We start from the raw sequence: 23,428 nt of genomic DNA, 5'->3' as shown, positions 1-23,428 counted from the left end.
CAATCATATCACGTGCAGATTCTACCTTCTATATATTTTATTTCATTCTCATGTGTAATTACACTTGCTGGCACATTCTGAACAATGTTAAATGACATGGGGACAGTGGGCATCTTTGGTGTATTCCCGATATTAAGAGAAATGCTCCTGTTTTTCATCATTAGCTAACTTTTAGTTTGAGCTATTTAGGATAACATCAAGAATCCATCCCGTTCTGTTTTCTAATGGATTTTAAACATCAGAAATAACTGCAAAATTTTGTCAATCACTTCTCAGTGTCCATGAGATGATAACATTTTTCTCCTTTGACCTGTGAAGATGAACCATCCTTGCATTCTCATAGGTAAATGTTAATGGTATCTCTTCTTTTTTTTTTTTTTGCGGTACGCAGGCCTCTCACTGTTGTGGCCTCTCCCGTTGCGGAGCACAGGCTCCGGACGCGCAGGCTCAGTGGCCATGGCTCACGGGCCCAGCCGCTCCGCGGCATGTGGGATCTTCCCGGACCAGGGCACGAACCCGTGTCCCTGCATTGGCAGGCAGACTCTCAACCACTGCGCCACCAGGGAAGCCCCTGTTCTTCTTAATATTACTTATTTTCCAAATTATCTTGGCTAATCTTGCATACTTATTCTTCCAGAGGAAACCCAAAGTATAATTTTTAAGAACCAGAACACCATTGAAATTAAAAGTTTATCTCTTTTTCATTGTAAGGATATACAATATGGGTTGATTTAAACAGAAAATTAGGAGACAATCATTTGCCTAACCAGAATTACCTTAATTAGAGGTTCAGCTTTGAACTAACAGATTACCTCTGGTACATGTCAATGTTTATAGATAGACCACTCAGTATTTAGGAGGTGAGATAAAAAACTGACTACTGAAAATGAAACATAAAACAAAAACAATAAAAAATGAATTAGAATTTGTCTTTCTCTGTCTGACTTAACTTCACTAAGTATAATATTCTTTAGGTCCATCCGCGTTGCTGCAAATGGCAATATTTCATTCGTTTTTTTAATATATCACTTACATGTGAAATCTAAAAAACAATACAGAAGAATGTATATGCAAAAACAGAAACAGACTCACAGACAGAAAACAAACTTGTGGTTACCAGAGGGAGAGAGGGAGGGAAGGAGGGACAAATTAGGAGTATGGGATTAACAGATACAAACTACTATACATAAAATAGAATAAGCAACAAGGATTTACTGTACAGCCCAGGGAATTATATCCAACATTTTGTAATAACCTATAATGGAATATAATCTGAAAAAAAACTGAATCACTTTGCTGTATACCTGAAACTAACACAATATTGTAAATCAACTATACTTCAATAAGAAAAGAATAGCAAATTGAGTATTAGATTTCACAATATATAGCTCAGTAGATCCTCTTTTTCCCAATGTAGGTCAGGATTTTTGACGATAATTTTAAATTGAGGGTCTTGCAAATGTTATGTCTTTCTCTCCTCCACTAATACACGATCCTTCAACATATAGCTTAAAATGCCTTAAGAATAGGCTGTTTAATTTCTTACTGTATTAATTAAATTAATTAATTATACATCTTAAATAGACCTAGAAGTTTCCTAAGGATAGTATATAATCAACATGTTTATTGCTGATGGTGATAAAAATGTCACAGTGGTTTTCTGCAACTTGCTTCAGTGTTCTATTGTTTTGTCCTATTGCATGTTCAGAAAAATGATCAAACCTGCTCTATCTAAACTTTTAAAATATGTCTTTGATTAAATCATCAACAATGACAATGAATTAGTAATAATGGTGATAAAAGTAATATACAAACATTTAATGAGTGCATACTATATTTCCAGTACTGTGCTTAGGTCCTTTACGTCTTTTATTTCAAATGAGCCACAGTCCTGCTACAGAGGGATTGTGAGCTCCACTTTTTAAAGATAAGGAAGCCAAAGCGAAGAAATGTTAAGTATTTTCCAAGATCACATTTATTTAATCATAAGTCTATCTGACTTCACATGCCACGATTTTTCCCACAAAATATATATGAATTAAGATGATGTGAGCAGAGGTAAATACAGTATAGTAGCCATTCAATTTCCAATTTCTTTCCATAGTAAAAAATCAGAAGTTACTCATTTTTCTCTTATTTTTAGTAGTTTAATTTTTTGCAAAATCAGAAAAAGAAAATGTTATAGAACTTTAAAAAATGAATTAGACTAGTGGAATTGCTGTTGCTATAGCTCAAAAGTTACAAAGTAAGATAAAAAGATCCAATTTAAATGCACATTTTAAAATATGCATCTACTTCGTAAAGCTAAGCACTTACACACTATAACGAAAATGTAATATTTTTAAGCAATAGCTCTTATAGATATTAGAACGATATGTACTTCCTTGATTCTATGATGTATTTTTTTTATATTTCAGAATCTCTGAAACTGATGCAACAAGAATCTATAATGATCATGTTTAATTCTCCAGTTAAAATTTTTTTCTTTCTTTGTGATGCACAAGATAAAGTAAGCTGAAAATTCGTGGTATCTTAGATTTGTTGAAATATAGCATATATCAGTTTTAAGGGTTATACAAAACAGCTTTATCGCCCTACTTCTATGTCCAATACATATCCTGTTTTTAAAAAATGCTATTACTATTTGTGAAACTTTAAAAAAGAAACTAATTCAATTTTAGTTTAGTTTTAAGGCATTTGCGAACTTTAGTATTTACTCTAAGATGATCAGAGATAGCCCAGGGAGTTGCAAACTAGACGTTGGGATGTATGAGTGGATGCAAGAATCCATGCAGATGTGCACGCAAGTATGCAATGTATACAGATGTGCATGCACTGGAGTCACGGGATTCTACCCGGTTCTTGGGGAAAAGTAAAATAATTGCGAGGCTGCAGAATTCTCAAGTGACTTTATCCAGGAAAGTAAAACAGGCAGTTATTACAGGGTTTCTCAGTTGAGGCTGTCGGTGTAGAGAAGTCCTCCGTCTTCTCTGTCCCCATCTCCTCCCTTCTCACCCAGCTCTCCCAGAGAATGAAAAATGGACAGAGAATTTCCATCTCACCCACCACACCAATTCTTGCTCTATGCGCTTTACCCCCTCACTTCGGATGACAACAGTGGACCAGCTATAGTTATTCTCAACAGAGACCTGGATCCACAGATGTGGAATAGAGGTTCCTACCATTGCAAAACCAGATATAAAGGAAGTAGCCAGCAGAGAATCCTGTGAGCTAAAGGAATGTCTTCTAAGGCTGGGAATTCAAACTAGCAAACTGACCCAATGACTACCACAAACCATGTTTGTCCTCTTTCCAAGTGTGAATGTAAATCCCTCCTCCAAAATAAGAGAAGAAAAGAAAGAAAGAAAAGAAAGAAAGAAAGAAAGAAAGAAAGAAAGAAAGAAAGAAAGAAAGAAAGAAAGAAAGAAAGAAAGAAAGAAAGAAAGAAAAGAAAGTAAGAAAGAAAGAAAGAAAGGAAGGAAGGAAGGACGGAAGAAAGAAAGAAACAAAGAAAGAAAGGGAGAGAGAGGGAGGGAGGGAGGAAGGAAGGAAGGAAGAAAAAGAAAGAAGGAAAGAAAGAAAGGAAGAAAAGGAAGGAAGGAAGGAAGAAAGAAAGAGAGAGAAAGGAAGGCAAGAAAAGAATATTTGCATGAATGTTGCTGGTCACCAAAACTAACCACTACCAACTTCAAAAGAATTCTGCTAATCCCGCAAAAAATTCTCTTTAGCTCTTTTACAAATTATTAAAATAAAAAAGAACAAAGTCAACAGCACTTAACCAGTTTTAATTTTCAATATTAGGAGAGTCAGTGAGGGCCCTTGACTTATCTCAGTGTGGACTCACCTTTTGCACAGCTGCTTGAAAGGCCTGTTTAATTCTCTTACACGAATCAGGTACTAATTTTGAGTCTTGGCTCTCCAGAGTTGTGTCTTGCAAATCCGTGTTTTCGTGGAGTTTGAAAATTCTATTAATGCAGTGAGTGTCATCTTCTGATATTCTATTAGGATCCATCTGAGGGGGGGAAAATGTGAGGACGTCAGCGTGGTTATCACTGATCATTCTGTTATCTAATAAAGTGTGACTTAAGGACAAAAGAATTCATTCTTGCAAGAGTCATTATGTCCCCAACAACTAATAGTTAATACAATTACCATCGAGTTGGTGACAAAATTGACTTCTAATTCATTTTTATGAGTAGCTGACTACTACCATCCACAACACACCTGTACACATGTGATTCATGGGGAAATTATCAAAATCGTCTGACATTGTAAAAGTGCTCACTGAGGGGAGGGGAATCAAAGAAATTACATGCGTTCAGTACAGGCAGAGACAGCCTTTTATCTTTAAGTCCCCCCCACCCCATGCAGCACGCTATGTGGGATTATGAAGCCCACTTGGATGTCCAAAGCATGAAACCTATATAAATCACGTGAAATTAACATCATGTTCAGCTGCCACGTTTGCCTGGCCTTTTCCCTTAATCAATGTGTGGGTTTTTTGGGGTTTGTTTTGTGGTACGCGGGCCTCTCACTGCTGTGGCCTCTCCCGTTGCGGAGCACAGGCTCCGGACGCGCAGGCTCAGCGGCCATGGCTCATGGGCCTAGCCGCTCCACGGCATGTGGGATCTTCCCGGATCGGGGCACGAACCCGTGTCCCCTGCATCAGCAGGCGGACTCTCAACCACTGCGCCACCAGGGAAGCCCCAATGTGTGTTTTAATCGGCTGAAGAGGGGAGGGAGAAATCCATTTCCTAGCCCCAAAGAAAATCTGAAGCCAGAAGCATTATTTCCCTTTTCGTTGAACCTCTCATCAGTTTTCTTAACCTGGAGTGGTACGTCTGTCAGAGGGGGCCTGAGAATGTGTGTGGTGGTATTTGGTGTGAGCTGGGATGAGGAGGGCTCATGGTGTGAGCAAGCTCTATGGACCCATGCTGAGGGGATGCTAAAATTCTTGTAGTGTACTAGATAGTCCCACCCAAAATATCCCCATTACGTTATTAGCTGGTCCCCTGGTTAAAACAGGTGCCAACGTAAGCATTTCTTCAAGTATTACTCTTTTCTTAAAATTGTCTGCCAGCTCCTCCTGGGGCTCCTACAAGCCTTTGTAGTGGTTGCAACTGCCAAGTACATAGTAGAGGTAATTAGCTACCTGACTGTTTTAATTGGTTTAATTTTTAAGTGGTTTAATTTATTGTCCTCTTCTTTCAAAAAATTCAAGGTGCTTCATGTGCATTTGCTTATGACTAGGTACAGGCTAGATGAAAAAAAGGGACAATTATGTAAGTTTCCAATAACCAAAGCCCAGTCAATTAGTATCAAGTCTCTCGTTCCCTGGTTTAATCATCTTTTTGAAAGTCATCAGAAGATGTGCAGGTTTATTAACCAGCTGTCAGAGGAAGCTAAGAAAGTACCCTATCCATACCTGAGATTCTCAAAATGAAATAACAGCCTTTCAACAAACGTGCACCCGCTAATACAAATTTTATCATTCCACTTTTGCACGGTGTGACTCGGGAAGCAAAACTATTTGCAATCCACGTTTACTTTTTATTTCTTTAAAATAATTAGTATGAATCAGAATACCTGAGATTTTATATAAGGCAAGTGTTCAATTCCATACTTTTTTTTAAAAAGCTCACTTATACCAATAAGTTTCACAAAAAACCAGAGAAGCCTGGACAACTGATACGAAGAGTCGTTGGGTTCAGACCTCAAGAAAGAAGAATCCTGCAAAAGGCCTCAGCTGGCTCACCACCAGAAAGTCACTGAGCTAAAGGAACAGTGTGATATTAGTGGGGAAATGCCTGGGTACCCTAACATCGGTTAAGCTCCAGTCCCGCTGACAAGCTAAGTGTCATCAACAGGAGCAGCAGTACTGGCGACCCTTGCTATGGAAACTAGAGTCCAATCACTTGCAGCGTTACAGGCTCACCCAGAATTTGTTAGAAAGGCAGACGCTCAGGCGCCACCCCAGGCAGTGCCTGTGAATCTGCATTCTAACTGGATCCCAGGTGATTCTGATGCACGTTAAAGTTTGAGAAGTAATGCTTTCAAATACCAAAGATACAAATATCGATTGTCTGCTATTAAAATGTCTCCAAATTTCTTTGGACACCAATTTTAAAAGTTTTTCACAAGTAATACCAATTAGTATTAATACAAAATTACTGAAATGGTCCATAATGGCTAAGGGTTTAATGCAAAGAAATATAATGCAAAGATTTTTGTCTCTTCTCTCTTAAAAATATGTCCATGCCCAGGTCCCACCCTTGGCCAATTTAATCAATATCCCTAAGGGGAGGGGTCAACTGAGTCCTTCTCCCCAAGTGTTTCTAATGTGCAGGTGAGAACCACTGTTTCAGGAAGTCACATTAGCGCTAAAACATATATAAAATGTCACCAATTGTTTTCCAAAATGAAAGTATGGAATAATTAATTTTGATATACTCACTTATTTTGTTTATTTAAGGGTCATATGTTAGAATTTTATTTTTATTACTTTTAAAAATTTATTTTATTGAAGTATAGTTGATTTACAATGTTGTATTAGTTTCTGGTGTACAGAAAAGTGATTCAGTTATACATATATATAACAGTTTGCATCTGCTAATCCCAAACTCCCACTCCATCCCTCTCCAACTCTGTCCACCCTCTTGGCAACCACAAGTCTGTTCTCTATGTCTGAGTCTATTTCTGTTTCGTAAATAAGTTCATCTGTGTCATATTTTAGATTCCACATATAAGTGATATCATATGGTATTTTTTTCTCTGACTCACTTCACTTAGTATGATAATCTCTAGGTCCATCCATGTTACTGCAAATAGCATTATTTCATTCTTTTTTATGGCTGAGTAATATTCCACCGTGTATATGTACCACATCTTCTTTATCCATTCATCTGTCAATGGACATTTAGGTTGTTTCCATGTCTTGGCTAATGTGAATAGTGCTGCTATGAACATAGGGTTGCATGTGTCTTAGAAATTTATTTTTAACCTGCAAGCAAATGTCTTTCTTATTCCAGTGCCCTTGCAGCTCTCCTTTCCTGAAGATGGAGACCAGGAGAAAGGGTGGCGTAGAGGTGCAGGGGTGCAGGGCCAGCAACACACACAGGCAAATGATGGCCTCTGCTCCTGTGGTCTCAGCACTGCAGGAGCTGCGGGGCAGGGCGTCGGACTGAGTGGACCGTCCACATTACTCACCGAGCGGCTGGACAAATGTAACCTCTCCCCTAACAACCCATCCCCTGACACAGCAGTCTGGATAGAAAATTTATATGATGGAAAAATTGCACTTTTTAGTCTATTTTAGCTACTAACGAGATCATTTACACATTAAAAATTAGAAGAAGGTATATTTCTAGTGCTGCAAATCATTTGAAAAGCGTTTTCAGTAAATTCAACATGCAAAGCCCTAGGCTGGATGCTGTAAAGAAGGTAGTGAGCAAAATGGGCAGTCCTGACCTTCAAGGAACTTACACTTGACAGAGGAATGAAGAAACTCATCCAAAATTCACAGTAAAAAAAAAAAAAACAAAAAAAAAAACACAGTAAACAGTAAATGAATTCATTGTACCTAGAAATGACTGAAAATATTAAGTGAATCTTGAATATCTGATTTAAACTGGACTTCAAAAATACAGTGATCAGACAATGTAGTTCATGTGAAAGGAACTCAATCTTTAAAAAAAACAAACTTCCTTGAAACTTAATCATCTGTAGGGTTAAATGAGGCAGGATGCTAGACATTTGTGCTACTTTGTTTTCTGTTTTTTTCAAGCAGGCAGCCTACACACCTCCACATCAGATTTCCGGTTCTCCTGTTTGGGTAACAAACAGCCCAGGGAGGTTGGTGTGCATATTGGGGGTTTGGCGGAAGGGGTTAAAAGGGGACAGATATTGAGTTTCCTGAAAAGCTTATCTTGTAGCGAAGCTCTAAACTCTGAATATGGTTATATGGACGCTTAAAAAAAAAAGGGCACATAAATTTTAAAAGCAACTTTTTGTAAGGTTTTTCTTTTTCTTTGTAAACCAAAGTATGAATACTATGTGGTAAATATATAGCACAAGCCATATGCTATTTTTTCTTTGGCAAGGTTGGTAGGGGAAAAGCTAATCTACACTGGATCTAGTACTTTTTTTTTTTTTCTTAATCTAGGCACAAGCAATCTACAAACATTCAGGAGACTGATTCACATTTAGCTATTCAAACATGAGTGGAGCAGGGGAAAATTTTTTGTCACTATAATTTTTACATTATTTGGGGGCATTTTTCTAAATGCATGAGGATTTGCGTGGCTCTCCCCTCCCATCTTTAAACAAAAACAATAAAACTGGCTCCTTTTCTTTTCTTTTTTTTTTTTAACTGTTAACTGCAAACATATTACCTGATATTAGATGATTTCATTCTAGTTCAAACACATTCAGAAGCCCCAAGTAGTTGACCCACAAATTTAGTGGAAATCAAAAAACTATCTATTTGGTACCAAGTTCTAATCCAAGGAAGCTGATATAAGTGAAAATGTTAAATCAGTATCAGGTCAAACTGAATCTACTCTCTCAACTAGAACTTTGAAAGAAGGCTTCCAGCATATGTAAAAGTGGAAAGAATTGTAGACTTGTAGAACCTCCAGGTACCCATCACCGAGCTTCAGCAATTACCAGTGCATGGCCAATCTTGTTTCATCTATAAGCAACCACTTCCCTGTTCCCCAGGCTCCCCACCTATTATTTTGCAACGAATTCCAAACATCTTATTTCATTTGTAACTACTTCCGAATGTATCTCTAAATGATTAGGACCCCTTTCAGTATTAACTGTAGATACCGTACTCAGCAAAACGTAACCACATCTAGTGGAGTATCCTCCTATGAAAACATTCCTCCTAATATTACTTCTTAACTGAAGGAGATGACCTTTTAAAAATGTAATACACAGTTGGGTTCAGAGTAATGGTTAATATATATTTGCCTAAGTCTTGGAGAAGCCCAATCTTCATGGCATTTAGGAAAACTGTACCCAGAAATTCGATGACATTAAATTCTCCATCTGAAAATTTTCTATCCATGTGACATCAAGATTGCTAGATGATCATCAGAAAGCTAGAATCCTCAGCCCACCAGGCCATTAATATTGAGAATCCCTACAAAGAAGCTGAACACTTTCTTCAACAGCCCAACAGGTCATTCTTTCCTAAATGGTCACGCCGATTTCCATGGTTCCTGCCAATCTAAGCTGTTTCTGGTCCCTAGAACTCATTCATTCCCTACTGCTCTTTCAGTGCTGAATACTCACTTCACTACCACTGCTATGAAAATGCCATAACCGCAAATTGTTAGAAAAGATAAAAGAGAACGACTGAATCCTCTCTCCCTTTTCTGAATGCTTCTCTCTTACTGGACTAAGAATTTAAAGTCTTTTGCTTATAGGCCCCTTCATTACCTGGCATCATGCAATGCACACAGTATGTGGACATTGTATGTTGAATAAACGATTCTTAATTCATATTCCATACCATTTAAGAGTGTCATGTGCAGTGCAGGCACTCAATATACAGACATTAAATGGTGGGGCGGGGCAGGGGGAGGAGGGGGACAGGACCACATGCTGGATGAGAAAATGGATAAATCACTCATTCTTCGCTACAGCATACTCCAATGAAAGAAAAATGTTTCATCACTTTCATATAGATTTGTGTAATCTATATTGCAAGTAAACCACTTGAAAGTTGTATTTTTAGAAAAACTTCCTCTCAATAGGAAAAGATTATTTTTATTAACATACAAATACAAATTTTCTAAAGCACTGCACGTAGTATGTCTACCTTTTAGTAGATAAACTAGTTCTATAAAATGCAAATTAGTGGATACTGAATATTTAACAAAAAGCCTATGATTACAAGTAATGGAGTTCAAGACCCTGGCACACGTCCAAATCCCATACAGCCCAGGCAATGCCTTGTTCTGATGCGTTCAATTTGGTTTAGTAATCACCTTTGAATCTGAAAACCAATGACGTCCAAACCCAAGTCTCTTTTCCCATAAAAAAAAAAAAAAATGCACAGTCAGCCCCCCACTTCCTTTGAGAAAGAGTTCACAGCACCAGACAAGAATACTTGAATGAATCCAACCAACTGCACTGCAATTTCCAAGAAAACACAAGAGCATAAACCACCAGTAAGCATAGGGTTACAGATTTACCCCTTCCTTTCTACTATCTCTCTGCCGTTCCTAACCGGCTTCCTCACCTTTGAAAATGTGGTTACTTGCTAGATTGTCGCTAGGCTGTGCCGGGGGACAGAACACCTCCACACACACTTTGCTTCCTTCCTCCGCCCACTTAGTGGGAAGGCACGAGGGCCCTTCTTTCTTCTCTCACTCCGCGCGAGCGGAGCCCGGGTCCTAAGACCAGACTTCTCTGGCCGCGCTATGTCTTTCGGTCCATCTGGCGACTTGGGCATCGCTCCCCGGGGCTCCAGCGGCTGCCGGCAGCGCACGCACTGCGCGGTGCAAAACCAACCAACCCCAGGACCCCAAATCCTCCCGGGGGTGGGTGGGAAGGAAAGGGTCGATTCCCAACGGTAGGCGCTCAATTGTTTTTCCTGAGTGGACCTAAGTTCATTCTTTGCTTCAAGTGGGAGGTGGAAGCAGAGAAAAGTGTGCAGTCGTTTCCCGAAGAGGTGAGCGGCCAATGCGGTCTCGCCGGGGGAAATTCAAACGCACCAGGCCGGGCGAGCTCAGCTTCGGCGCGCAGGGGGCCGGGTGCGTGCGCGAGGACCAGAAGCCAGCGCGCCGGGCCCCGCGCCTGGCTGTCCCCCAGCCGGACGCTCCCTTTTTAGGGTCACTTTCCCCTCCCCAGATATGCAAGCTCTGAGGAGTCAAGCCGGGGGACTAGACTCCATCGCCTGCAAAGTGCTGGAGGATGAAGGCGGGTGCGGCCCGCCCGCGCGCCCCTGGGAGGCGAGCACTCACCTGCGCTCGGAAGTAAAGGAACAGGGCGACGCTGCACGCGACCTGGCCCAGCCCCAGCCCCAGCAGGGCCACGAACGTGGAGCGGGAGGCGGCGGCGGAATGGTGCGGGGCGGGCTGCGCGGGCGGCGGCGGCGGGGCGTGCAGGGCGCCCTCGTGCGGGGCGCCGGAGCCGCCGCTGCCCATCTCCTCGGAGGCGCGCAGGTACTTGGTGTAGTCTCGGCTGGCGCGGCGCATGGCGCTCGGCCCGCCTCGCTCCGGCGCTCGCCTCCCTCCGGGACTGTTCTGCCGGCGGCCAAGTGCAAAGGCAGCGCAGAGCCGGCGCGCGGCCAGGCGGGCCTCGACGTAGGGGCGCTCAGAGCCGGGCGCTGCTCCTGGGGCGCGCGGGCGAGCGAGAAGGGTGCCGGCCGCCCCAACTCTTATAAACCGCTTCGGGAGGGCTGGCCCCGGGAGCCAATCAGCCCCGGCCGAGCCTGCCTCTTCCACTCCCACCCCTGGCTCCCCTTCCTTCCTTTCGCCCTCCCTCCCTTACTCTCTCCCTGAAAGGCCTCCTCCCTCCCCATCGGGGCCCTCGGAGGAGGAGGCTGTGGGTTGTTCTAGCGGTTCCAGAGGCCACTTGCCCATCCTCAGCGGCCTTTCTGGAGGTCCAAGAGGTGGGCTGGGGGAGATGCAGATGAATGCCTTGGTCAAGGACAAAGGTGACATCGCAGACATTCCTGGGGCAGTTGGCATCCCCGAGCCTCGGTTTCCCCTATAGGATTTAGAAAATTGGACTTGGTGATGTCTGAAGGCCCTTCCTATTTGCCTCTCCTCCTCCCACCACCCCCCTCACATTTTTTTTTTTTTTTTTTTTTAGCAAGGAACACCCTCAGAGATCCTGAGGGTGCAGCCTCTAGCATGTTTCCAAAGATAGGTTCCGAAATATGTATTTTGGCAGGCTTAGGAAACCAGAACCCACTTCCCAAACCCCTGTTTCTGCACCCTCAAAGTGGCTTTAAATGAGGCAGATTTTGAATGTGGCAGCAGAGAGCCGATAGGCACCAACTGTGACTTAAAAAAAGAAATTTGGTACAGAGAGAGGGGTAGGACCCAGTAACTTTACGTATAGGACCATATATATGAAGAGAGTTGAGTCACATGCCATTCCTACTGCTTGGTAGTTCCTCTCCTTCAGTGTCCTAAAAATAAGAGAGGTACACACCCAGAGGCGGGCCACCCAGGAGCACTCATCCAGCTGTCAGTCAGGAAAGAAAGATGTTACACAAAGCTGAGGTGTAATTAAATGTTGGTTTCCTCGCTAAGGACAACTTTTTTTAAAAGTCTGTCTTCAGAATTGTGCCCCTTGGTAAGAAAATGAGAATACGAAGATTGCTCACAGATTCTGATACAGCTTCAGCAGGAAAGAACAGAGGTACTGGCCAATTGAAACACCTATAAAAACTTAGGATGTTTTCACTTTTTGTTACTACGTTTGAATTTTGTGTCCTCTTTCTGCATAGTTCTCGAAAGGGCATTTCCTAGGGAAGATTTTTTCACAAATGGTACATCTCTGAGTTACTAAAACTCGTGTTCGCAATTAACCACTTAGAACTCAGCACGTGTTGAGGAAGGGCAACTAGGATGGGTAAAAACTAAACACCCAAATGAAATGATTTGTTCAAATTCAAAGATGCTTTTAGCATTCATTTGTGTGTGTATCTCAAGTCTGATGAGGAAAGAGGGAAAAAAACAATTTTCAAACTCCAATAGAGAAACAACAAATGTTGATCTTCTATTCCATGCAGTCTGGGCCTCTTCTTCCTTTTTGTTGGTTAACTTAGGGAAGTAATGGTTGTTTTCCCTCTCTTTCTCTTCCTTCTCCTTTTTCTTCTTTTGGGAAACAATTCTATATTTCATCCTTTTTATAAATCTCTACTAGAATCAAAGATTTTTAAAAATGTGTTATAACAACTAAACCCACAGTTACTTTACTGTATAGCCCTTTCCATTCTTTTTCAATGTTTTATACATGTCTTTTATTCCTTGGCAACTTATTCCTTTAGAAGAAGTTGCCTCAAATCAATGAATCTGTTCAGTTGTGTTTGACCTAGTCTCTTCATGGATAGGACCGTCTATTACATTCCTACAGAGTTCTTCATGCGACCTTCCTCCTGCAAGGCAGTTATTTTCCTTTCCTATCCTAAAGGTGTCATCCCTCTGTGTTCCCGCATCCACAGGCTGGATTGGAAACTCCACTGTCAGTCCACTTGTTGCTTCTTCAAAGGTAATGAAACTTTCTGGCCTATTAATTAATTAATTAATTTGTCAACATTTCACTCCCTAAGTAACTCGACATTCGCTTAATAAAAGGGGTGGTCCCGTGGTCGGCTTCGCTTGGAAAATCCTGCGTTAAACAAAATTAGTTGTTTTTTGTTGAATGCGGATCGTATCAGTGACATGAATGTACAAATGTATTTTGTACATCTCCAGAAAAGGGGTTTGGTATTCTCTGTTTTTCAAAAAGTTTTCATCTTTTTTTTTTTTTTTGAGGGGATGGGAGGTTCACATATCAAGGGTTTAAGAAACAAAATTTGGTAAAAACCAGATGAGAAACATCTGTAGAACACGAATGGACAGTGCAGTACAAATGGCCTGAATGTCAGTAAAACAGCCAGTAGCCCGGGGAACCTACAAGGACTGAATGAACAGGAAGAGCAGAGACCAGAACAGGACCATAGAGGATACTGAAGACTGTCAGATTGGAAAAAAGCACTCAGATCCATTTTATTTAATTTTTATTTTTTTAATTTTTATCTTATATTGGAGTATCGTTGATGAACCATGTTGTGTTAGTTTCAGGTGCACAGCAGAGTGATTCTGTTATACATATCCGTGTATCTATTATTTTTCAAATTCTTTTCCCATTTAGGTTATCACAGAGTACTGAGCAGGGTTCCCTGTGCTATACAGTACAGATCCATTTTAAAGCACCATGCTGGACAGCCAAAGCATTTCCACAGACCTGCAGTTTTCTGTCCTCGCCAGGGCTTCATGGAGCCCCTCTTAAACACCACTGGCCCAGCAGGTGACTCTCAAGCTCCTTACCATGTTTCAGATCAACTTCTGGTTCCTGTTGCTTCATTGCCTCACTTTTTCCCCCTGCAGCCTTACACTTTATGCCCCAGCAACACAGGACTGTTTGCACCCTCCCATTTCTTGCCTTTATACCTTTGGTCATTCAGTGTCTTCTACCAGGATTGATCACCCTTTTTCACCTGATGATTGCCTTATCTTCAAACATTCAGTTAAGGTCCCTTGTCCTTAGGAAGCTTTTCCTGATAGCCCACCACCCCCAGGCTGTCTGTCACGCCCCACTATTTCTATCTGATTCTTTATTACATGATGTGCATATGTTCACCATAGTTCTGAAACTTCTTTTTATGATCTTTACTTTGCTTCTGTGTCTCACCTACTAGACTGTAAGCTCCCTGAGGGAAGTCATGACCTTTGTATTCCTACTGCCTTAACACAGTGCTTCATGAAGCTCTGTAAAATGAATGAGTAAGTAAAAAGAAAAAGAAAATAAACATCTCTGACATTCCAATAACAGAGGGCTGAACTGGGGAGAACACTGAGTGTTAAATAGAAAATTACCCCAAATAACATCACTCTCTAATTATACTGATAACCTAATCTGACTAGGAAAACATACAGCAAACTTAAGGGCATAACATGCCCAGACAATAAGGAGAAATAGATATATGTATTTTTTAAGGCTAATATTGTAGAATTTTATTATCAAGCTTATAGAACTTAATTTGAACCTGAGTGACTTTCAGATTTTATGTAATTATCTGAACACTAGCAGCTCTGAAACTTTTTAGCCTCAGAATCTGTTTACTCTCTTACAATGGAAACTTCCAAAAGCTTTTTTTTAATGTGAGTTGTAGCTGTCAAGACTTACCATATTAAAAATTCAAACAGAGAAACGTTTGCTCCTTTGTGGTAACAACATTAACATTATTTATGAAACATAGATCATTTTAAAAATAAAAATATAAGTGAATAGGATTGCATTGTTTATCTTTGCAAATCTCTTTAACAAAAGACAGCTGTATTCTTCTGTCTGCTTCTGTACTCACTCTGATGTGATACATTATTTTTCTCAAAGTGTATGAAGAAAATACAGCCTCACACCAACATATAGTTAGAAAAAGGAAGAATATTTTAATTGCCTTTTCTGATAATTGTGGTGTTTTCCTTTTCTACTACACCAGAACTCAACAAGTGGTCACTTCTTAGCCATTATTTGCACGATGGAATCTAAAACCATCCGTGGAGTTTTCCTCCTCTGTTACAATAATATCCATTGATCTATATTTTTATTTGAATGGTTCTCTTACCCACGGATGATTTGTAACACTGGTCATTTGGAAAATATTCATTCACTGAGTTCCACAGATTTTCTAAGTGTTGACATATTTCATTATACAATATCAAAAACCTACATTCACTAATATCACCACTGATTTTATCAGGAAAGTCTTTAGTATTGGGAAGCTGTTAAGTTCACAGAGGCAAATAGGAGTTTTTCAAAGTTCTAATTTGTCCTTGAAAACTTGAATTGTATTGGCAACAAATACTGCCAATTGCTTTTCTTGAACTGACAGACTCACTTTGTTCATTTTTCAAATGAACAAATACCCAAGTCTGAAAAGCATAAATGTTTGTCATTAATTCATCTTTGCAACTTGAACAATGACTTGAATGCTTTTTCTCATGACAATCCTTCTTAGTTATGTAGCAGAAGTGCTTCAATGCATACATCCCATTTTGTCCCATGTAATATAAAAAAATGTATATTCCAGTATTAAGACTTAATAAAAGTAATAGTTTTTACTCCATCAAAGATATTTTTTTAAAAAGAACTCTGAAGTGCGTAGCAGTGAAGAATACATGACTACTAACACAGTTTTCATGTCAACTGTACTGATCTATGCTATGGCTCCAGCATTTTATACATTAGTGCAAATGCCAACAAAGTAGAAAAGCAAGTTATGATCTTAGTATTACTATAAAGGTAGCTCAGATCTTGAGGATCCCCTGAATGGGTCTCAGGGACCTCAGAGGTCTGAGGACCACACTTTGAGAACCACTGATCTGTTGGACAGAGGCATATGTTGGCACACTCTGCATAGTCCAGCCTAGTTCTGTTAGATGTGGCAAACACTTGGTCAAAAGGTCTTGGAGACATTTTTAAATAGGTTAAGAGATAAAACAGATAGACCTTGATGACTGGACATGAGAGGTGGCTCGCGGGAGTACTGGCTTGGATGACAGGGTAGATGATGGTGTTGTGAATCTAGATAAAGAATACACAAAGTTTTAGTGATGCTACAGAGGATGAAGTCATTGTGAATCTTTTTGTTGTTGTTGTTTGCTGTGCCGCATGGACCAGGGATTAAACCTGGGCCATGGTGGTGAAAGCCCAGAATCCTAACCACTAGGCAACCAGGGAACTCCCAAGTCACTGTGGATCTTATAGAGAGAGAACACAAGAGAGAAATCAGGTGTAGGTAGATTGGGGGCAAAGAACAATGAGTTTTATTTTGGACATGCTCTTCCTACCCTGGGTGTCCCTGCCTCTTCTGATCTCAGGTCCAAGCTGTTTATGTTCACTGAGGACCCATTGAAATCTCCCATCTGGGTCTGAGCTCCCTAAAAGTCTAACCCACCATTTCCATTACCTTTTATAAGCAACCTGTTCTCATCACATTCCCTTGTGCTAACAAATTAACTGATCAACTTAACATTGACCTGTGTCAATAGACAGTTGAATTAAGGCTTTACGTTTGCAGTCATCATGAAATATACTGCCTTATCCCTAAAGGAGTCTCTATTCCCTGAGACTCCAGGGAATCCTGAATGGGAAGTGGAGGTGAAAAAAAATCTTGATCATGTTTGAAGGAAGCACAGCTGTATGTCTCTTCTGTGCGCAATGCTGGAACTATCTAAAGTAATTTTAACCTCCAGCTTTCTAGGAAGCAACTGTGTTTGATAGGTTCTTTTTTTAATTGAAGTATAGTTGCTTTATAATGTGCTAATTTCTTCTGTACATCAAAGTGACTGAGTTTTTTATATATATATATATATATTCTTTTTCATATTCTTTTCCATTATGGTTTGTCACAAAATATTGAATATAGTTCCCTGTGCTATACAGTAGGACCTTGTTGTTTGTGTTTGATAGGTTTTTTTTAATTCATTAACATTATCTCAGAGTTATTCTTAAAATGAAATCATCTGAAGTATTAGACCTTTTAAATAAACTTTTGGGAAATACAGAAATTAATCAGAGAGATTGTAGTTGTTTCTAAAAACACAATCAAATGGGATTCATGATATTAAAGAGCCTTACTGTCTTTATCTCCTAAATGTTTTCTGAATCTTTTTCCTCTTCAGTTTTGCTCAGGAAATAAGTATTATTTCTTCTTTCTTCTTCTTTCCCCTGCTTTGAAATTCCTGTTTTCATTATATTGGGTCTCTCCGATGTGTCTCTCATGATCCCTAGTTTAACTTGTAATTTCCATCTATTTTATTTTTGCTTTTCATCACGAATATATTCTTTTATTTGATATTCTAGATCTTTATTTCCTTTCTCAGCAGTTTCAATTCCATTCTTCAGGTCATCTGTTGGATTTTTTTTTTTTTTTTGCGATACGTGGGCCTCTCACTGTTGTGGCCTCTCCCGCTACGGAGCACAGGCTCCGGACGCGCAGGCTCAGCGGCCATGGTTCACGGGCCCAGCCGCTCCGCAGCATGTGGGATCTTCCCGGACAGGGGCATGAACCCGCATCCCCCGCATTGGCAGGCGGACTCTCAACCACTGCGCCACCAGGGAAGCCCCATCTGTTGGATTTTTAAATGCAGAATTAAATTTTATTTTAAGAAATCTGTGTTTTTCCTCTCTGATTGATCTTTTGCAATACTTTCTGGTGTCTCCTTAAGAATTCTCCTTACCATCATTTTTAAATTCACCTCTACTCCTTTACTCAACCTCCTCTGACAGGCAGCTGATTTGTTTACTTGGGCTAGGTTCCTCTTTCAAGCTTCTGAGATCCTTTCAGTGACATTTGACCTTTTGACCTGTGTATATCAGGTTACTGGAGGTGTCTTCGGCAATGGTAGACACACAGGAAGTGACCGATAAGGAAGGTGTTTCCTCACCTTACCAGGTGGCTGGCTTAAGGAGGGCCAGTGGGATTCTCCCAGGCCTGGGAATTTCAAGTAATTCCCAGTGTCTCTCAGGATGCATGCGGATCACCTGTCCAGAGCCTCTCAGGAAGCTATGGGATTGTTTTTTCAGATTTTCCAGAGTCTGTTAATGCTTAGGTCTACTCGTTGCTATCAGTAATTTTGTCCAGAAATTAGCCTGTGCTTTTCTATTTCTCTACTGAATCCTCAGGACGTGAAGCCTCAGGTAAACCTCCCATCCCCACATACTACATACTTTATTCTTTGAGATGGGAGCGAGAGGGTGACAAAGGTATTTGATGCCAGCTTCCCAAAATGCTTGTTCCCTCCTCTTTGCCTCTAAATCAGCCTTTCATCATTTCTTGCCTATAGTACTGAAACAGCTTCCCTCTTGTCCTTTTTGCCACCAACCTCCTCCTACTTAAACCTGTTTCTAGAAGAATCTATGTATCATGTGCAGCTGGCTGTATCATTTTCCCATTTGAAACTGATCAGTGGCCTGTGATTACTTAAAATAAAATCCGAGCTGCAAACCCCTTCTTAATTTTTTCCCATCTGTATCTTTAGCCTCATCTTCCATCACTCGCTCCTTGTACTTAAAGTTCTAGTTTTAGAACATAAAGAATAATTTATAATTTCCCTATGCTCTGTGCTATTTATTTCAAACCCCTATGTCTTTGTTCATGTTGACAATTATTCATGCAACAAACATTTACTGAACACCAACCACGAGTCTGGCACCGTGATGAGCATAGGAGGTATGATGCTGAGTAAGGTACATAGGTTGTCACCACAGAGCTTACACTCTAAGATGAATGTTGCACTTACACTGAAAGAACAAAAACCTAATAAATGCAAAAAGAAAACGATGTGCACTATTTCCTGTCCCTGCAATGGGACTTTAAAACCATTCAGTAAACTCTGCTTTTATTTATTTATTAGGTAGAAGATCTCAGGCCATTGCTGGCATCATAACCATAACCAACTAGACAAAGCCAGATAAACTTTATAAAAATTATCTTTAAAAAAGATATCAACAAGCTGCAGAGATGAAAATGATGCAGGGAAACTTAAAGGGACTGAATTCTATATGAAAAATCTTTCCTAGGGGAGAAAATATCACTAGCCACTTTCCTCCCCGAGAACATTTTCCAAGCAAACACATGCAAGTGTAGGGTCAAGTTTGCTACAGGCAGAGAGATTCTACCGGAAAAGACATGACACATTAAAATCTGGAGGAACTCCGAATGCCTAGGTAGTTTTCTCCAGCTACTTGTTTTCTCCTTCACAGGACTTTTTCTGAGTACTGGGCAGCTTACAAGCCTGGGGGACTAGATTGAGACGGTAGAGAGGGACCTCCCAAAAGTCTCACAGTGTATGTGAGAGAATATTACTGGAGAGAAAGGTTTACAATAAGCACTAAGCAAATATAGCCTCCAAGATATTTGAAACAAGAGTTGTGCTGAAACTAATTAAAGCTACAGCCTAGCTCAATTTCTGATTGGATTGAAGTCTTCCTCACCTTAGCTGCAAAATGATATCTACGTCAGTTCTTTAGTACACAGTGTCTGGTGTGCAGATTTTAAAATTACATGACATGATAGGAAGTTAAACGTCTGGTTCATAATCATGAGGAAAAAATACAGCCAATAGAGGCAGATCAGCAGATGACCCAAATATTGGAAATAGTAGGCAAGGATTAAAAAATAACTATTATAGGGCTTCCCTGGTGGCGCAGTGGTTGAGAGTCCGCCTGCCGATGCAGGAGACACGGGTTCGTGCCCCGGTCCGGGAGGATCCCACATGCCGCGGAGCGGCTGGGCCCGTGAGCCATGGCCGCTGAGCCTGCGCGTCCGGAGCCTGTGCTCCGCAGCGGGAGGGGCCGCAGCAGTGAGAGGCCCGCCTACGGAAAAAAAAAAACACAAAAAACTATTATAAGTATAATAAGGAACATAGAGGAAAAGATAAGGAAAATAAATGAAAAGATAGACTATTTCAGCAGAGAAATGGAATGGTTTAAAAATAATCAAATGGATATTCTAGAAGATAAAATAAAAATAAGACACCTGGAATTAAGAATTCATTAGATTTTTGTAATAGCAGACTGAATACAAAATGGGATCAGTGAATTCAAAGGCAGTTCAACAGAAAAGTTCCAAACTGAGGCACACAGAGGAAACTAATTAGAAAATAACAGAATATATCATTAGAAATATGTGGAACATTATCAAATGATCTAACATGTGTAATTAGAGTTCCAGAAAGAAAGGAAAGGATAGGGAAGGAGCAACATACAATGAGATTATTGTGAGAATTTTCCAAACTGATTAAAAACATCAACCCATGGATTCAGAAAGCCAGGAACCCCCAAACAGGCAGATACAAAGAAATTCACACCTAGACACACCATAATCACACTGCTAACATCTATATTCGTAGAAACAATAACTCATATTTTTTCTTTTCCTTTTAGTTGGAAATCTCAGGCAAGTCTCATAATTTTTTTATTCACACTTAAATAATAAAATGTCTTCTGGACGCTTTTAGTCATGAGAATACCCTTGGTTTAGTCATTAAAAGGAGGAATTCAGTTTAATAATAACAACGTTGGTTCATTTAAAGTTAAATTCTCTTTCCGCCCACAGTTTAGAAAAATGAGTCTGGAAAATTTACAGCAAGGGTGCAGCTGTGGGTTGGGTGGAGTAAAGAGTGGCCAAGGAAGGGGCACAGTTATAGCCTGGATTGGTGCTCTTTGCGCTTGGTGGGTCAATGGTCAGAGCTAATCTTTTCCTGGGGCATTTTCACGTTCCCATGAAGACTTTCCCACCAAAAACTTCTGACTGAAGTGCCCTGTCCTCTGGCTAATTATTTATAATTCCCGCCTCGGTTTCTGTAACCTGTCTCTGGCTAGAAGCCCTTTTGGTTGGAGTCCCGTTAAATATTATCCTCAGATTGTCTCCCCCTTGGTTGCCCACATCATGTCCCTGGGTACACAGTTCTGCCCTTTTGTCCGTGAAAGCATATTTTGCTCCCAGTGCAGCTTCATCTTAGCCCTGCCACCAGACAGGCAGCTTTAGACATACCACTTCCCTTTGGTCTTCTTAGACATAGGCCAAATCCTGGTCTCTTTGTCATCTCAAGCTTCAGAACAAATAGCAAGCATCCTAACTGGTTCTTTCAAAGCCCTTCTTGTAGTTTCTCTAAACAAACTATCTCCTTAATTTATTTATTTTAATTTTTAATTGAAGTATATTTGACATATAACCTGATATTAGTTTCAGGTGTACAACACAATGATTCAATATTTGTAGATATTGCAAAATGATCACCACGATAAGTCTAGTTGAAATCTATCACCAAATGTAGTTACAAAAAAGTTTTTCTTGTGATGAGAACTGTTAAGATCTACTGTCTTAGCACGTTTTAAATGTGTAATACAGTATTGTCAACGATAGTCACCATACTGTATATTTCACTTCCATGACTTATTTTCTTTTATAAATTTATTTATTTATTTATTTATTTTTGGCTGCGTTGGGTCTTTGTTGCTGCCCACGGGCTTTCCCTAGTTGTGGCGAGCAGGGGCTACTCTTCATTGTGGTGCACGGGCTTCTCATTGTGGTGGCTTCTCTTGTTGTGGAGCACGGGCTCTAGGCGCACGGGCTTCAGTAGTTGTGGCCTGCGGGCTCAGTAGTTGTGGCTCATGGGCTCTAGAGCTCAGGCTCAGTAGTTGTGGCGCATGGGCTTAGTTGCTCCATTGCATGTGGGATCTTCCTGGATCAGGGATCGAACCCATGTCCCCTGCATTGGCAGGTGGATTCTTAACCACTTTGCCACCAGGGAAGTCCCCCCATGACTTATTAATTTTGTAACTGGAAGATTGTACCTCTTGATTACTTCAACTTCAGTCATTTACATCCTTAACCTGGTTTCCAGATTCCTTTTCTGCAAGTAGCTTTTTTTAAAATATGGGAATTTTTGCCACCTAGTATCTTATTCCCACCTTATCATTCTGTTACACAAGGAAATAACCACCTATCATATAGTGTAATTAGTAAAATGTGTTCTGGGAGAACATGAGTAGTTCCTCACCTAGATCTGGGAGTTCAGAAAACACTTTTTGGAGGAAGCCATATTTAAAATGAGACTTTTGGGATGAGTAATTGTTATCCCAAACTATTGGGAAAACACACATGTAGAGGCCTAGAAGCAAAATAAGATGTGTTCAAAGAACTTAAGAAGTTCAGTATAGCTTGATCAGAGTGTGAGAAAGAGTTAGGCAAAGGTGATACAACGACTGAGCCCGCGTGCCGCAGCTACTGAGCCCGCGCACCACAACTACTGAGCCCGCGTGCCACAACTACTAAAGCCTGCGCGCCCTAGAGCCCCTGCTCTGCAACAAGAGAAGCCACCACAATGAGAAGCCCACGCACCTCAATGAAGAGCAGCCACCGCTCACCGCAACTAGAGAAAGCCCGCGCGCAGCAATGAAGACCCAACACAGCCAAAAATAAATTTAAAATATTTTTAAAAAGGTAATGTTAAAGAAAAAAGTAAGTTGCATATGTATATGATATAATACCATAAAACAAAGAGACTAGAAAAATAAGCAACATTGAATCATCAAGCCTTTGTCAGTCATGATAAAAATTTGAATTTCATTCCAAGAACAGTGGAGAATAATCGAACGATTTTTATTTTCCCCTCAAGGAAATATTTAGAATAATATTTAGAATGTGCTTTGACTACAGTGTGGAGAATGAGTTTGAGGGAGGGTAGTAGAAAAAGATAGATAGGGCAAGCCTGGCGGCTGGGAGCTTGTTACCAGACCATTGCCAACTACAGGCAAGAAATGACCACGGTGGTGGCAAAAGTGGTAGAGAGAAGTGATGGGTTCCAGAGCCGTTTAGGAAGTGGAATGCCTTGGGTTTGGTGACTGACTGTCTGTGGATGCAGAGGAAGACGATTAAGTCAAAGATACCCACAGGTTTCTGTCTTCTGCAAGTGAGTGTTGCCATCCACTGAAGGAACCCTGGCAGAAGGCCGGGTTGGATGCACTCCACCTTACACTTAAAGGACTGAGGTGCACCTGTGACGTTTCCTGCCAATTCTGTTTATTTGGTTGACTCTTCAACCTTTAAGTCTCAGAGCAGGTGATAACTCCTCCTAGGCTTTTCCACCTAATTTAAACACTAGATTTTTCTAAGAGCCCTTCCTCTCTTGTC

General features: G+C 40.6%; 1 protein-coding gene across 1 annotated transcript in view; it reads right to left on the bottom strand.

Annotated features, from left to right (window-relative positions):
• TNFSF11 (TNF superfamily member 11) overlaps window positions 1–11,207 on the bottom strand; it is a 34,281-nt gene extending 23,074 nt beyond the window's left edge. The window contains exons 1-2 of the mRNA XM_067713353.1: window positions 10,974–11,207; window positions 3,845–4,012 (exon numbers count right to left, since the gene is read on the bottom strand). Of these exons, the coding sequence (XP_067569454.1) occupies window positions 3,845–4,012; window positions 10,974–11,207 (402 nt within the window). The remainder of the gene's footprint in view (window positions 1–3,844; window positions 4,013–10,973) is intronic.
• Window positions 11,208–23,428: the final 12,221 nt, after the last annotated feature.

Source organism: Pseudorca crassidens, chromosome 18 (assembly GCF_039906515.1).
Source record: "Pseudorca crassidens isolate mPseCra1 chromosome 18, mPseCra1.hap1, whole genome shotgun sequence".
NCBI classification, from domain to species: Eukaryota; Metazoa; Chordata; class Mammalia; order Artiodactyla; family Delphinidae; genus Pseudorca; species Pseudorca crassidens.
Note: the sequence above shows the minus strand (reverse complement) of the source record. Positions and strands in the feature narration are given on the sequence as shown.